A 16,959-nucleotide genomic window follows, 5' to 3' on the forward strand; every position below is an offset into this window, starting at 1 on the left:
CAGCACATCTGTACTTGCATCTATTTATAATAAAATATTGAAATCTATTTTGTATATATTTTTGTCATATTTTCGTTACTGTTATGTCAGAGTCATCACAATATTTCTTTTTATTTCAGGCTTGGAAATTGTTCTGAGCATTTAAATGTTCACTTAGCAAATGTTGCTCAAACATCTCAGTGGATCAGAAATGCACATTTTCTAACAAATATAATTACTTATTTTGATGTAAACCCTTATCATCAAAAGTTAATAGAAACACAGACGGTTGGGTAACAAGTTGTTTTTGCTGGCTGCTTTCAATAAAATGCAACAATGTCTTTTAGATCATTTATTGCTCTCTTTATTTTCATTTCATCATGATGTTTTTTTTAAGCCGCAGCTTTTGAGAGCTACAGCCAACACAGGAGTCACGTAGAGTTCTGATGGCATGAATGCAAAAACTACTTATGAACTTTTCTTTTGAGCGACATGCTCCATTTCAGCCATGTTGGAAGTGTCCAGGCGGGTGTCATACTTGGCCAGGATTTTTAAGACGGGCCTCAGCCTCATCCACCATTGTTCTTTCGGAATACGATGTCTGCGGAAGAAAAAAAAAGTGAAAAATAGAAAATCCATGTTCAGTATTTAAACTGAAACAATAAAATGTCTTACTCGAAGTCAACGTGTTCTTTCAGCTCCGTCAGAGGCTGGAAAATCAAAGACCTCTTCTTCATTCCCAACACGCATGCGGTATCGTGAGCATTGGCGAAGATTCGACCTGGAGATTTGAAGTTTCACACACATATTACAACATCAAGCACCAATCCTTCTTTTTAGCATTTTGTCTTTCGGTCCTCACCATGTCGGGAGTGTTCCTTCACTTTTTCCGTCAACCATAGGATAGACTTGATGCCCATCTTGGTGGCAAAATTCCTATCAAAGGGGCTGGGGGTTCCACCCTAAAACACAAACAACCGTTTTTGCTGTACTCATAAATTGACAATAAACTAAGAATGCCATACCTGCTGCATATGTCCAAGAACATTCTTCCTACAGTCAAATATACCCTTTCCTTCTTCAGAGTACAGATTGAAGAGAACATCCGTGGTGTAGTTTTCATTGCATTTCTCATTTCTGAGGAAAAAAAGGACAGTAAACCCTTTGAAGAAGGGATTTGTTGGGATTTCATTCAAACCTCAGAACAAGTCCTCTCTTTACTGTTGTCTTCATCTTCTCCGTCAGATGCTCCACATTCATCTATGAGCAAGTTGAGAAATAAAAATGATTTACTGTAATTCATAAGACTAAATGTCTTTTTTTCCCGATAGTCATGATGTTTTATTTTTATACTGTATATTATATATTCCTTCTACTCAGACCTTCAGGTCCTTAATTCCGAAAGGCTCCTCAAAGATATACGCATTATCAGCTCCAGCTGCTAAGCCGGCCATGGTTGCCAGGTATCCACAATATCCTCCCATGGTCTCAACAATGAACACTCTTCGCTTGGTACCGGCTGCCGATTGCTTGATCAGGTCACATGACTAGAAGAAATAAATATGAAAAGAAGAAGGACATTATAACATTGTTAAATGTTTGCTGGCAGTTTTTATGTGAGGAGAAAAAAAAAATGTAGACCGAGGTTATGGTGTTAAGAGCAGTGTCCGCTCCTATACTGAAGGCGGAACCAGGAACATTGTTGGAGACGGTAGCAGGAATGATGACAAAAGGGATACAAAATTCCTCATAGTTCTGTCTGGCCTCCACCATCTCCAGTCCCCCAACAAATGCCTATGTGGAGAACAAAACGTGTGAAAATGAACTTTTATTATTCCACACAAGTTGTTTCTATCTTTTATGGTTCATTACAGGCAGCATTTAGTAGAATAAAAACACTGCTCAATCTACCTCAAAGCCGCCGACAAGGACGATTCCGTGAATGTTGAACTTTGAGATGTTCTGGCTTATCTCCTTGATGAACTTACTTGGCAAGGATCTTCACAAAAAAGGGAATAATCAGGGTTGTGCATTCAACATGTACGTTTTGGAACCGTCTCACCTCTTAGTACCGAGGAGCGAGCCACCCTTTCCAATCCACCCGGCCACTCCAGTCCAACCAATAGGCTCGATCTGCGTAAGGAAAGCACATTAGCTGAAATGATCTCCTGAAATATATCCTGTGGTGTGTTTAGGTAATGCATTCATAACACTATAAGTGTGTAACATAAAATGACCTGGCCATGGGCTAAACCGTCAAATCCATCATGCACGGCCAGCATTTGGTGACCTTGGAGGAGGCCAGTTCTGACAACGGAACGAACTGCAGCATTCATTCCAGCGCACGGTGCTCCCACATTTACAACGGCTATGTTGACATTGCTCTGGTGGGTGGAAATTCACAGAAACATTTGTCAGACATGCAGTCTCAAGTGGGTCATATAAAGATCATATCTTGCCTTTGTATCTGGAGGATGAATGTGCGACAGCATTTTGTAGGCATTCCAGTTGTGCTCGAAGCTCCTATTCTCAAAAGGTTGCACAAATGTACGGACATTAAAAAGTAAATGCAATATTCAACGTTTTCCAAATGTAGAAGCATAAAAGCGGATGACTCACCTTCCCCTAAGGTTCACTGCATCTTCAAACCTTTTTTCAGCCATTGCTTTGGTGACATCCTTTGTCTAAAAATGTCCGAGAACATTGTTATGCACCCAGATGCTTCATATAACGCTTGTTGCGTCAATATTTTGTGCGACATACCACTTGCACACACTCCATCAGAGGCAGTCTGACAGCCATGTTTCCCGACAAGCTGACCACACTTGCAGGAGTATCGGGTGTGGCTTCTAACAGGGCCATCACTGCCTGCATACCCATCCTGCTGGCCTGATTGATCACAGAGCAGACTTAAAGAAACCAATAACCCCAAAAAAAACCATTTTATGTAAATATTTTAAGTCATGAAAAAATACCAGGATTCTGTCAAAGGCGGAGGGGGTTCCTCCTCTCTGGACATGGCCCAATATGGTGGTACGGGTGTCGAAGCCAAGCTTTTTTGTCACCAACTGAACCAAAATGTTTTGGATTCATGAACAGATGTATATTTCTAACAAAAATATGCATCGTAAAAAATGATATTACTGACCTGTTTGACATACTCACAGGTGATGGGCTCGCCATTGAGGTCTATTGCACCTTCTGCTACGATGATAATATGCAAACGGTTGCCAAGATTCCTTTGCTAAGAGGAAAAAGAAGATAATAATTCACCAACAGTATTTTGAGGAATTGTTGCAAATAAAACCTCAAATTTACCTGAGTCAATCGTCTGCACAGATGCTCCTCCCAGTCCTTCTCTGGGGGCATCTCTGGAATAAATACCCAGTCAGCAGCACATGCCAGAGCTGTCACCAAAGCCAGGTAACTGTAAGTCAAAGGTTAAAAGTTTCGGTCTTGTTTGTAGAAACACAGTTTTCACCATGATCACCACATCTGCTCACACAGATGCTTGACTCACCCACAATGTCTGCCCATCACCTCCAGGATGAATGTCCTCTGGTGACTGCATAAAGAAAAGAATTAAGCTAGAGAGCCTCGAATAATGTGAACAGAAATATTTCTCTGGAAGTAATCTACTCGGTGTCTAACACACTCCTCCATATGTCCGGCTTGGATTTTATATTTTAAATACATCTTTTGAAACACAAGTTGTGGAACGTTTCTGACATGTTGCATGAGATATTTAAATGTCCACCTCTGTGCTGTGGTGGCAATTGCATCCACTATCTCCATGATGCGATGCAGGGCAGAGTCTGTGCCGATGGTCATGTCAGTGCCGCAGAAGTCGTTGTCAATGGAGCCCACCATGCCGACAATGTTGAGATGGGAGGATGCCTTTGCTTCATTTGCTGTGATCTTACCTGAGGACAGGTTTAAAATAATCGTGGTCTCAGATGTTTTCAAACATCAACAACTTTTGAGAATATCCATAAATCCTCACCAGCTTTGATTAAATCTGCTAGTAGCCCACTCCACTCAGTTCTGAACTGGTTGGCACCGGTGAGACTGCCATCACCTCCAATGACGCACAAGTTGGTGATGCCCAACTTGACCAAGTTGTAGGCCGCCTTGGTACGACCCTCCTTGGTGCGGAAGTCCTGACAACGGGCACTGCCAATCACAGTTCCACCCTGAGGAATGTGTCATGGTCAATATCAGAATCAAGGAGGTGGAGAGGCAGGAGGCTCATTCAAAGCACCATGCACGAGTGACTTTGGCTGTCTAATGAACTCTGGCATTTAAATGCCAATCTCATTGACATACACATTTAAACCGTCAAGGCGTTGCTAGAATTACTGACAGAAAGGTTAGAGTGTCACTGTGACCTGATGGTCACAGGTTAAATATAGATACAATTTGTATGGTTGTATTTAAAGTCTTTGCAAAATGAAAATACATTTTTGGTGAAGACTGTTGTTAATAAGCCTGCCAAATTTGAATGAAAAGAAAAAAAAAAAAAAAAACTTAAATGAGAATCCAAAACACCAACTAGCTCCACATGCCACGACGATGCATTTTTAGCATGACGTGTATTGGTAAAATTGTTTGTTATTATTACAAAGCCCAAATGCATTGAGAAACAAATCACTACAATCAATCTTTAAATGTAGCCTTTTGGTTTTCTTCTCACCAGCTGCAACATCATGGACACACTTTCCCACGTAGCAGGGCGAATGTTGTCTCCACCATCTACCAGGCCCTGATAGCCCTGTCAATAAACAGAGAGAGCGAGCACATTATTGCCTCGGACTTGTAGAAGTTTTAGGGTCTCATTCCTGGCTAAATAGTCTTTTCAGAAAAGTCATGGCCTTTATTGGTTCTAAATTCTAACACTAATCAATGACATTACCTCATGGACAAAGAAGACTTTGGCTCCGGTGTATATTCCCATTCGAACTGTGGCCCTCACAGCTGCATTCATGCCTAGAGAACACACATTAAAGTTGCTTTAATAAGATTGGAAAGCGATACAGGGAGAGGAGGGGGATAAAATGGATGGATGAATAGTTTTATACAAAAACATAGATTGCGAAATTACAGTACCATGCAAAATATTACTTTGGGCCTCTCGCTCAAAGTGTCACCTGCGACCCTAATGAGCACAAGCGCTATCAAAACTAGATAGATGGATTTTTTTTCATGTATAGTCTATTATCTAACAAGCATTTTTTTTTAACTTTATAGAAATGAAGAAACCTACAGGGAAAGCAGTTGCTGCACCGTCATGACTCAGGGGTCACTTAAAGGGCAAGAGGTGGATGGACTGACATTGCATCTGCCAAGAGTATCTTGCCTTATGTTATAAACAAGAGCAGAAAAGTGTGGCGTCGCTCACTCACTTTACTTCAGAGATTTAATAACACATGACAGAGAGGTCATGATTCTATAATTAGGGAGAAAAATAGATCCTGTGTCACAGGGAGATGAGCAAGAGAAATTCTGCAGATGGAAGTGGACCTGAACAATTAATTGAACTCAAATTAACATCACAAAGTAAAATGCAATTTTAGTCACTTTATGAAAACAATTCCAAATAGTTCAGATCTCTCGCAAAAAGAAAAAAGATAAGGAGTGGAAGTCGATTTCCACAAGCATCATCTTTTGTTTAAATTGATTATAGCAGGTTCTGTTATTGAACAGATATATGTCGACATCTTTTTATTTTTTTCCTATTCTCTAGTCTCAACTTCTGACTTTGTCCAAACATTGAAACCACAGCACTTACCCTGGGCATCACCGCCCGAGGTCAGCACTGCAATCGCCCGACCCTTCCCCATCTCGGTGGGGTCACCCGAAAGATGTTCCGCCATTGCCTTGGAGCTGAATATGGCCGAGGAAGATGGTTCTTCGCAGTGACAAGCCCTGCAGCCCTTCTGCACAAGGAGCCTCTCACATCTAACTCAGACCGTAATAGCATTCGCGACGCTTGCACAACTTGACATACGATGAGGCAGGCATAATTGCCAACATCAAGCCAGTCATTCTCGTCATGTTGTGTATTTTTACAACATTAAATCCAAGGGGGGATCCGAGGGGATGCAGTGAGGTTATTTTTAGAACCACAAATACGGTATCAACGACAAGAGTTATTTTGAACACTTCATTGTCACGTCTCATAAATCTACTGTGTGCCACAAATGCTGCCTATGTGATTGATATTTACTACCGAGATGGACTCACTGAAGTAAAGTTTTATGTGAGGAAAGAATTCCAATCGTAAGAGTGCCATCAGAAATGAATAGTAATAAACAAAACAGAGAGACTTGAGAATTCCTGCCTGACAAATATATATGTCAATTAGTTCATCAATTTTTGCCAATCTTGTACAAAAATACAATAATTATTTCTAATTTGAGGATTACACTGAAAATTATATTGACACGTGAATTTAATCATAAATTGATACAGACAGCATCGCAAAAAAAAGAGTGAACATTATTTAATTAAGTAAAAAAAATCCCCCCCAAAAAATCCAAAAAACCTTTTGACCACTTGGGGGCAGCAAAAACAAGTACAGTACTGTGGTAAATCTTGGACAACTATCGCCATGTTTGAATGGTAACGCTTGTTAGACGCTGCATTAAATATTTATAAGTAATCACTTTTTCATTCTGAGATTGATTGGTGACTGATTGGTTTTGGAGTCTTTTCATTCGAAACAGATTGCAATGGTGGAAAACAAATAAGGCACTCCTCAGTGGGATGGAGTAACAAAGCAACCTGAGAAATTACACGGAGTTTAGCAGATGACGCACAGAGGTGGTGAAAGTATACTCACGCGATGTTTAGGAAGAATATAGATACTTTCATGAAGCAAATTTTAATTTAAAATCTACAATTTAATTTAAAGTACACACTGAAATGCACTCTATGTACAAAAGTAAAAACGAAATTTTACTCTGTTATATGCAGTGCTTTTATTTTGATAGCTTGGCACAAGTCAGTCATACCTTGATTGTTTTTCCTCAGGCACAGAAGTTTCGTAGAAGTCAAATCAGAGGTGCTCAATGGGGTCAGACAAATGTTTTTTTTTTTTTTACAGATCATATTAGTAATGCAGTACTACACTCGGGTCATGCTGACATTTTTAACATACATGACAAAATGTATTTTTATTCCAAAATCACAATTTAAATCCTCAAGTAAACTACTTGAATACAGAAACAACGTTTTTAAACTTCAATACTCCCTACCACATAGATACATCCCATGAATGTAAATTTATCGAGCAATTTCCCTCAGCCTCGCACAACTCAGAATCACTTCAGAATAAAAAGTCCAGTTTTGCCCTAACAAGGATTATTATACCAATTCAAACTACTAGTACAGTCAACAAAATGGTACCTTTTCCGCACACGTCCTTTAAGGAGGTTCCGATTCCTTATCCCTTCAAGATGATAACCTCTGAATCACTTAGGTCCCTGTAGACAAAAAGACGATCATAAACACACATCTCAGCTTGGGTTTTTACCTTGTTTTTTTTTAAGTCACATCTATCCAAGCCCAGGCACGTTGAGGGACATGCAGTCCTCTCCCGAGGCACAGCCCCGAAGCGATCGATAAGGCCATTTCCAGATAATCACCCCTCCTGTCTTCCTGGACAGTGTTAACACTTGCACAGCCTGTAATAAACCATATGGATCAATACGACATCAGTTCTACATGGAACTTTTCCACCTCAGCTAATGCAGTGAAATGTGAACTGGATTTTGGTACAATCTGACCTTCTTTCTGCTCCAGTTATCAGAATCCTACTAAACCTGTCAAGATCACCAAGTGAAACAGACAGCTCTTGTTACATAATCATACACGCTTCTCACTAGCTGACTGACAGCACATCTCCACTGGGGTATGTTTTATTCTATGTGCTACATTAAATTGTCAAATGGTTATCTTTTGTCTCTTTCATTTCTAAAAGGCATTTTGAAATGACATGAGTTAGTTTATTCCAAAAAGGAACAAGATGACCCAAGGGAGTCCAAAAAGACTGAAATGGGGAAAAAGTAATAAAAGGTACAAAAGAAACTAAAGTAAAATCAAAATACCTTCATGTTAATTGATGACTAATAATATTGTATGTTGCAGATCAAAACGGCAACTGTCAGCTGGCGGCCATCTTGGTGTTTATCGACATTGGGGAACCGCATACAAAGCCTTTTCCTCTAATAAATCACTCACAGAAAGTGTCGCTGCAAATGTTGCCAGGTTTCATTGCAGTTTAATCAGCTCAATGAATGTTTTAATAGGCTGATATTTCAGAGAGCGAATGGCACTGCAGTGATTAATGGCGAGGGGTGAACTCTTCCCCTCCCTCCAACGCTGGTTCTCTGCCAAGGATCACTAAAGAAATATCTCTACTCTTGTATTGACATTACACATTTATTTGAAAGTTAACAAGCTCATCTGCAAACCAATCTTGTTGTAATTGGCTAATAGGTGATGCGATGTTTTCTGTCTGATAACGCTGCACGTTTTCCTAAATATATTATCTGCATGTTTTTCCCTTCTGCGGGTCTTTTATGAATTCATCAGGAGGCCTCATCTCACTCCCTGGCCTCCTATACCATTTAATATGTCTTTACCCCTCCTCCTCCTCTCTCGGAGGATTGCACTGTTTCTCAATTTGTCATCCCTGATACCCCCCCCCCCCTTACATTATGTACATATCTTAATCAGCCCGTTTTCCTCCTCTCCTCCATTTCATCACTTTTTCTACCCTTCTTCTTTTGACCTTCAGTTCCCCTGCTTCATTACTCTCCTCCTTTCTCTGAATTTCCTCCCAACTCTCCTTGGTGGTAATGGAATGTAAAATCAACACGGTTGTGACATTTTGGACATTTCACCGACCAACCCTTTGCCCCCCCCCCCCTCCTCCCCCAATTATGTATATTGTTGTCTGTATGATACGTAGCGTGACTCTTGTAACAAGGACGTGGATGGGATGATGGAGGCGGTTGGGGGATTTAATTAAAGACCAAAGGGTCACAGTGAATAAGGCAGGTTGGGTTTTCGGGAATAAGGAGGGGGGGCAGATGGTTATCTGCCACTGGAGTGATAAATCAACCTGCCCCTTCAGCCGCCCTCAACGCAACATCACGCCACTGCATTGGGTCCCCCCTCCCTTTTCCAAAAGCAATTCCGTCATGTCTTGTTAGCTCATTCGTCTTCATCAGTAGCAGTGGGAGGTTCGAGCCCCCGCACCCACCGCTTCACCTCGAGCCACCCTCTCCCCCCCATCCCCAACCAATGCCAAGCCCCACTGATCAAAGATGAGCCAGCCAGTGCATTGGCATGGGTTTGCACAAAAACACAAATTGTGTGTGTGCAAAAGCTTCAACAGATTGCAGTTAATAATGAAGGCAGGGCAAGCACACACACTAATGGCATTTAAGGCCAATTAAGACATGACTAATTAATGAGACATTTCCTGTAAGACTTATTGATGTTTATTTGCAGTCACATAAATCACTGAATTGTATTCTCTCTAAATGATACAGACAGTTGATTTCAGCAAATGAATGTGTTTATCAATGACAAACAAAGCTAATATATATGAGTTGATGTATTTTAGTTAAGTGAACATCAATGATGAAGCCACGGAGTGCGATTATTTTGTTCTATAAAAGTGGACTGACTTTAGGTTTTTAATTATTTTTCTTTTTTTACAAATGTTTGGGTTTCTGCAGTTTCTTGAGTTTCTTCAATTACAAGTGTAAAGTTAGCACTGATTAGCGTTAGTTAACTGTCTTACTAGCATGACAACGTCAACATCATGGAATGACCTCAGTTTTGTTTGAGTTAAAGGGTTCCACCTTGGAATTTAATTTAATTTAATTTAAAGTTGAACGGTTCAGATGTTCCACTGTACAGACTTGTATCATATGGAAAATAATTACTATTTCAAATCTGATTTACACAAATCGGTATATGGACAAATTGGTTTAAGGAATATCTTTGAAATGAAAATCATGTATTTATTGTCTTTTGCTGTTTTTTTTCTTTTTGGCTCCCACCTCATAGCTCACTCTGATGGCCATTACATCTGCAAAGTTGCAGTATGCAGTGAGAAGATGGGTTTGATGTGGACACTATGTCATTAGTAGTTTGCTAGCAGCAGACAACAATAAACACAGATCAACAATGAAAGTCCCTGCGCCGGTACAACAAAGAAAAGCTCACTGCTCTGCCTTTCCGCCACTAACAACAACACAAAGAAACATTTTGTCTTTAACTGGCGACACATAAATGACGCCATTAAATGAGCTGGCTTTCTGGGCTTTGGTTAAGTAGTAAACATGCTCATTTCCAAGTGCATAAAAAAGGAAAAGATGGATATTTGAAGTCCTAGAAAGATATCTCGAACATATTTTATAACAGAGTGATTTTGGAGTTTTATTTTGGAGAAATGTTGATAAATCCAAAGTGGTGGGGGGGGGGAAATGAGACAGCTCTGACATTTCTAAATGATGAGCATACTCTTCTAGATAAGCAAACACACTAACAACAACGCAAACTGTCCATAATTGTTCCCCCTGGTGAGACGCTAGCTCAGACTTTGATTGACAGCTGTCAATCCGGGCCATGAGCGTTGACTGAGGAGGTCGCAGCCGTGGTCCCGGGGGCTCTCATGTGTCATCAAATAGGGCCAAGGCTGGAAGGGGATAGAAATAGACAAGGTCTGCTGTGGTCCACTGAGCTTTGCTGCCCCGCCCAGCAAGTGGAAGGGAGCGACATGGAGAGGAGGGAAATGCAAAAAGCCCCTCCGGGATGTTAAGAAACCGTTTAACTTGGTGACAGCAAGCAGGAGTGGCATCTGTGAGGACTGCACACGTCTAGATTCATAATCGTGTAATGCCACACACACAACATTGTCCAATTGATGAAGAATACAAATCTTAAAAAACAATTTATGATTAAGAAATGAGAATTTGTACAAAAAATTGTACAAACGCTATAAATGCTAATGTGAAAAGCAACTGTACAAGAATAAATATGCTATATATAATGACATTGACAAAAAAGATATCGGTGGTGGGGTGCTGGATCAATATCAGACAACGTGATAGTCTGCTTGGGGGCTTAAATGAGAGAATGTCAACACACACACGCACAGCAGTCCCAGCATCACCTTTTCACCAATTCATTAAAAACAAGCTCGCCGGGCCTCATTAACAGCGGGACACACAGTGTTGCATCCATAACCACAACCCACAACATTACTCTCAGCCGCCTTTCTTTAATTCAATCTTTCTATCTATCCATCCATCTGTCTGACTGTCTGTCCGTCTATGCATATACCCATCTATCTTTCTATCCATCCTTCAAATAACCACAAAACCATGCAGGGGGGGGGGACAATGTCAAAAGGAAAAATCAACAAAATGGGTAAAACAGCAGAGATGCTCCACTGCTTGCCTGACTGTTTTGAGTCTCTGCAGAGTGAATGGATGCAGGAGAGAGTTGTGTGGTGCGTTCAAGTCCCTCCTCTGCACCCCCATCCTGCAGTGAGAGTATATGGTTGGCTTCCCCTGGTTTCTTAACATTCCTCACCATCCTCCTCCAAAGCCTGGGAGACGACTGAGGCAGACAGCAGCGCTTGTTATAGTCGCAGGCCTCAATCCAGTGTGTGTGTGCGCGCGCACACGTGTGTGTTTGTGTGTGTCTGAGCATCCCTACTATACACGAATACAAATTGTGTAAAAGGAATATGTATTTAACTGCATTAATTTGTGTATGAATCCCAAGATGTCAGCTAACTTCATGTTTTAAAGCGTAATATTGAAATTGGAATTCCTGTGGGTAATATTACAAACAAGCTTGTAGTTCATTCGATGAATATATCTGAATATATCACAATATGAATAATTCTGGTAGTCAAATATCAAGTTTTAGAGATTCTGATCAACTGTGTCAGTGCTTTTTGTTTTTTAGGGAGGAGGCAATTCTTAGCTGGAATCTTCATTTTCTTTTATGCTGATTTCTGCCTCTGAGGGAAGTTTGGATGTTGTCTAAATTTACAGCAATATGCGGGAAAGCCCATTATATATTTCTTTTGTTGTTCAGGTAAAAAAATGTTTTACATGCGATTTTTTTTTTTACACAACAGAGATTTTATAATACAAAATTGTCCTTCCACCAAATCCATACCAAGTGGGATACAAATGAGAATATTTAAATGCTAATAAGATGTGCATCATGATGTATGAGTGTATTCCTCCCTTATGTATACTGTAGGCACATGTGTATTGCATGTGTGCGTTGACTGTCACTGCGAATGAACTTGGAGGGCTTAGCTGGTGGACAATATTGGCAGAAAGACTCCAGTGACTCAAGAAAGCTTAGAACGTCTCACCCAGGACCTCAGTTGGAGGCTCTACCGACATTCGCCCATAAATTATTCACCAGGTCTCCTTGATGGGACAGAAATTTTAATGAGAGAAATGTTATACAGGGAGACTCATTCGTATCACATGCAATAAATGTAGACAGGTAGCATGACACGTCGTATGTAGAGGTTGTTTGCTTGGATCTACGTATAAAATGACTAATTAGCTTCAGTGTTGCCGGACAAGACGAACGATTAAGTCTTGTGTAATTAAGTCTTGGTGGGAATTTAGAAAAACATCAGTTGCACTGAGTTACAAGGTCACCGTAGGATAAATAATAGGAAAGTAGTACCACATTGTAACTCTTGTGTTGCATCAACTTGTATTTTCTTGATTTTTGTTTTGTTTTGTTTGCATAATGCCACTCCATTTACCTGGAGCAGCCTTGCTGCGAGACACAACGACGCAAACATACAGAAGCGCAGTTGACACAAATACGCTCCCATCTCCCTTTCCTGTCGACTTTTTTTGCTTCTTCTGCTAACAAGCCCCGAGCCCCGAGCAGTTCGTGCTGTCTCCTTCTCTGTTACCTTCGAGTCTGGCCGTCATGCTCCTGTGGCTCCACTCGAAAGGTTACGCCGTGTAGCCACCGTCACTGCCTGTCACCCCATCGCCATCAGACACTCTCTCTCTCTCTCTCTGTCTCTCTCTCTCTCTCTCTCTCTGTCTCTCTCTTGCTCTCTCTATTGCTCTCTCTCTTGCTCTCTCTCTCTCTCTCCCCCCCACTGACTCTTGTCTTGTCAACAACACACTTAACATTGAGCCTTAGTGAAGACAAAAGTCAAGTTGGGTAGAAATCCATCTCTTTTCTAATAAATCGGAAAATGGTGCAAAATGCGTAAATTCTAAAAAAAAAAAAAAAAGTATTTTAAATTAAGAGTATATTATGTACGGAAGAGGATTAGAGCCAGTGAAGAAAAAAAACTGAGGGGTGACAGGATTCTGACTTTTTTGACTCAGAATTCTGAGAATAAAGTCAGAATTCTGACTTTAAGTCTGACTTTAAGTCAGAATTCTGAGAAAAAAAGTCAGAATCCTGTCACCCCTCATTTTTTTTTTCTTCACTGGCCCTAATCCTCTTCCGTATGTCTGTGATGTTAGTTTGAAGTGCTCATAAAATGTGTTCTTTTCCTTATTAACTTCGGACGCATCAAGGTTTGATATCCGTGTGAAGTTGAAGTAGCGTTTAAAGAATAAACATTGCTTCTTCACTCATCTGCTTCTCTATCTTCTTCCTCTTATCCCTCCGCCGCCTTCTGTCTCTTGTTCTCTGCGGGCCGTCTGTGAAGTGTTCAAGCGCTCTGACGACACGCATCGCCGACTCCTCAACATCTTGTCCCGTCATGGCAATTACACCCACACAATCGCTCGCGCACACTCAAAACGCAGCTCTCAAAAATATTAGGAACAAATATCTCCTCAACAGTATTGCCTTGCAAGTTTTAGGATTTCAGTCCGTACAATTGGGTTGACCTTGGCTGCTTAAGGCAGACAAACAGTCACAGGCACCTCCTTGCTCCCGTGGCAACCACGTGAGTTGGGATGTGAAAGACTGAAGGAGTGAGCAGGTGGTTGGAAAGCTCGGGCCACAGGCCAGTCACTGACCCCATCCATAAGACAGCAAGAGGATAAGGGTTAATTAACAGGCAACGTTAAGAGTTTAATAGTTTAATGAATGATTCATAGCTTCCCGGTCTATACTCACTATTGAAAACACATGGATGGAGTCAGAGCCTGCATGAATTATTCACTCTGTGTTATACTCAACATTTCACTCACACCGAGAGCCGAGACCAAGCCGAATTTTAGCTGGTTTGAGTTCCAAAGGTGGAATGGATGAGCGGAAAATGGCAAAGAAAAAAGATTTTCCTTCATATTTTAAGATATACATTGACAACAACAAAATCTGTGATGTCCTTTTGGTCAAATTCTGGTTTGCACAACATCAGGTGCATTCGACTTTAAAAATGCTTCGGGTCCATGTTAAAAAGATGACGTCAATGAGATCATTTTGCTTCATTGACATTTAGGTTGCGGCGATATTTGAAATCTTTTAATCAATGAGTGTTTCCTGTTTAAATACACCGAGCTTTAGATGACACAAAGGTAATCCTTTTAATTAGGTAGTTTTGAGTTCAATCCAATGTAACATACAAGAAAAAGATTGTGGATGGCCACAAGGGGATGAAATCAAAACCACAGTGTGATGTCACCAGACCGTCAAATCATCAGAAGCTTCTGTAGTCACACTGAGGCGTCAGTGCAGTGTATGTTTATCAAACCAGTATTGTCCACTATATCAGACAGCTGCTGTCATGTTCATGTCGCTGCAGGCTGTTATAGGCAGTCTCCTTGTCTTTTGAGTGATGCCATGGCTTGAACAGCATGGTTTAAGAGCTAAAAGAAGGTCATCCATGTCTTGCTTCACTATCGCTCCCTTTTCTCGTCTCTCTCTGTTGCCCCTGTCTCTCTCTCGCTCGCTCTCTCACTTGGCTGTCTTTCTGTCCTCCGTCACTGTCTTCCACTCCTTCCCTCTTTGGATTGAATATCCGTCTTTGGAAGTTGTTTTATCTGTAAAGCATTTGGGCTCTATGACAAAGCTAGCCCCTTGAAAATCCTTTCTTTTGAATGTGATCATTGTCAAGAACCAGGAAGGCATTACAAATCAAATCATATGGATCATTTTAATAGAGTTACTCTGCTGTTTGTGCTTCACAAAGAAAAGTCCTGATTCATAGTTTGTTTTTCACAGTGCCATTCATGTTAAGTATTGTAAAGGAAACTTTCTTTTTGATGAAAAGCGTTATTCATGTCACTCTCCACTTTTTCACCTCCTTGACAAGAGCGCGAATGCATTTGGTAAGACTGGCTGGCATCCGCTGTTATCGATTACGCACATTTGGTGTCACAGTGAAAAACACGGACAGGTTTAAAAAAAAAAAAAAAAAAAAAAATCGTACTAGTAGTCTACTGATCTTTGGTGCACTGGAATAACTCAATTTCAAATCTAATGGTAAACAAACAAAATGTTTTTTTGAAAACTTAGCGTGTGGTTGTTGAAACTGAGCAAATAAGCAGCAACAAAACGTTTCCGCAAATAAAACATTCCCTGCGCTATATAGTACACTATGATGTGACAATGATGTGTTGACAAGCTGTCAATTTGCACAAGGAGTAAGACAAATAGGCAGTACACAAAATAAAGCAGCAGGTGAAGACAGCAAATGGATGGGAAAAAACTGAAAATGAAAATCATGTCTGGGCTGCCGACACGTGTGCTCACCTATATATGAAATCAGCATTCCCAGACATGAAATTGAAGGAAATCGAACAAGCATACGAATATTTGACATTTTTTCCTCACAGTGACTGGAAGATATGATTTTGAGAAGACTACGAACATTTACAAAGAAGCGCGAAAGGAGCAAGTCCAGGAAAGATTCATGCACGGTGATACCAGTTGGAATAGTCCATGCTGGATTTCTTATCTTTGGTGATACCTCCTGACGAATGAGAATGAGGATCTGATTAAACCTCATCATATCAAGCAACCACATCTTATTACAAATATCTCCATCTGGAATTGTTGCTGAACATGATGCAGAGCCAGTTTTGGCCGTGCAGTTGACTTTCGGGATTTGACCTCTGAATTGTACCATCCTCAGTAAAACAGCATTGATTTTGAAATAAACTTGTTTTTTGAAAAGCACACGGTATTGTTTATCTGTGAAAATCGCAGTGTTCAGCATTAATGGGGAAGTTAAGCCCCAAACTGTCTTTGTTGTACCCTTGCCAGTTTTCCTACTTTGGTCACGTAACATTTGCAAGCAGAGCCGTGATTGGTCATTTTCAAACAACGGCAAGTGACAAAATGGCCGCCCCCTGAGATGGATGAAAACGAGTGGATTTGTCTGTTTATTTCATCTACCACACACGTAATATTATTCAGAATGCCGTGTTTAGACTAGTGGGGGCGCATGGAACATATTTTTGTAGAGAAAATGTTTGACTTTATTTCCTCTTTAATTGGTAAAATGCATTCTCCATCGCACACACTAGTTAGAGTTTAAGAGTAGCTGTTTTTTATTTCCTTGAATTTCAACCCACGACGGAAAATTCAATTTACACAATGTGTTTATTTGAAACTACTTTGGCTACAAGCATTCTGACACACATCGATTGTAGAATCGTCTGACTTTTCTGACTGCATTGTTTTTCTTCTATTGTTCTTCATAACGTTTTGGCAAAGTACAAATCTTGACACGAATTTGAGCGATAATTCATTATTTACCGTTGTGAGGATGCTTACTTAACCTTGGGGAACGAGTAGAATTAAAATGTGAATTTCAGGGCTAAGGCCCACTCAGTATGCCACACCATGCTGCGGCGGGGGAGCAAGACGCCAGGGTGGAAAAAAAGGAGCGCTAGAGCTGAGGATGGAGATGCAAGTAAAAACAGTGGCAAAGGGAACAGGTGCATGGGCCGCAAATTAAGAGGAGAGTATTGTGCAGACACTGTAGGGGAAGTAAGT

At 40.7% G+C, this 16,959-nt stretch overlaps 1 protein-coding gene across 1 annotated transcript; it reads right to left on the minus strand.

Annotated features, from left to right (window-relative positions):
* Window positions 1-316: 316 nt before the first annotated feature.
* On the minus strand, window positions 317-5,961 carry pfkmb (phosphofructokinase, muscle b). The gene is made up of 22 exons (XM_037252163.1): window positions 5,768-5,961; window positions 4,892-4,965; window positions 4,673-4,750; window positions 3,983-4,172; window positions 3,737-3,902; window positions 3,500-3,544; window positions 3,298-3,406; window positions 3,128-3,223; window positions 2,955-3,047; window positions 2,743-2,868; window positions 2,599-2,663; window positions 2,439-2,502; window positions 2,217-2,363; window positions 2,042-2,112; window positions 1,891-1,978; window positions 1,621-1,773; window positions 1,362-1,526; window positions 1,178-1,239; window positions 1,005-1,116; window positions 842-941; window positions 655-760; window positions 317-580 (listed from the first exon to the last, which is right to left on the minus strand). The coding sequence occupies exons 1-22, from the start codon at window positions 5,850-5,852 to the stop codon at window positions 448-450; spliced, it is 2,328 nt and encodes a 775-aa protein (XP_037108058.1). The 5' UTR covers window positions 5,853-5,961; the 3' UTR covers window positions 317-447.
* Between the last annotated feature and the right edge of the window lie 10,998 nt (window positions 5,962-16,959).

Source organism: Syngnathus acus, chromosome 5, assembly GCF_901709675.1.
Source record: "Syngnathus acus chromosome 5, fSynAcu1.2, whole genome shotgun sequence".
Classification (NCBI taxonomy): Eukaryota; Metazoa; Chordata; class Actinopteri; order Syngnathiformes; family Syngnathidae; genus Syngnathus; species Syngnathus acus.

Excerpts from the sequence above, each read along its gene's own strand:
- pfkmb (XM_037252163.1), bottom strand. The coding sequence starts at position 5,852 with ATGGCGGAACATCTTTCGGGTGACCCCACCGAGATGGGGAAGGGTCGG. Across the intron at positions 4,966-5,767 it reads CTCGGGCGGTGATGCCCAGG|GCATGAATGCAGCTGTGAGG; the intron begins GTAAGTGCTGTG and ends TGTGTTCTCTAG. Across the intron at positions 4,173-4,672 it reads TGTCCATGATGTTGCAGCTG|GGTGGAACTGTGATTGGCAG; the intron begins GTGAGAAGAAAA and ends CACATTCCTCAG.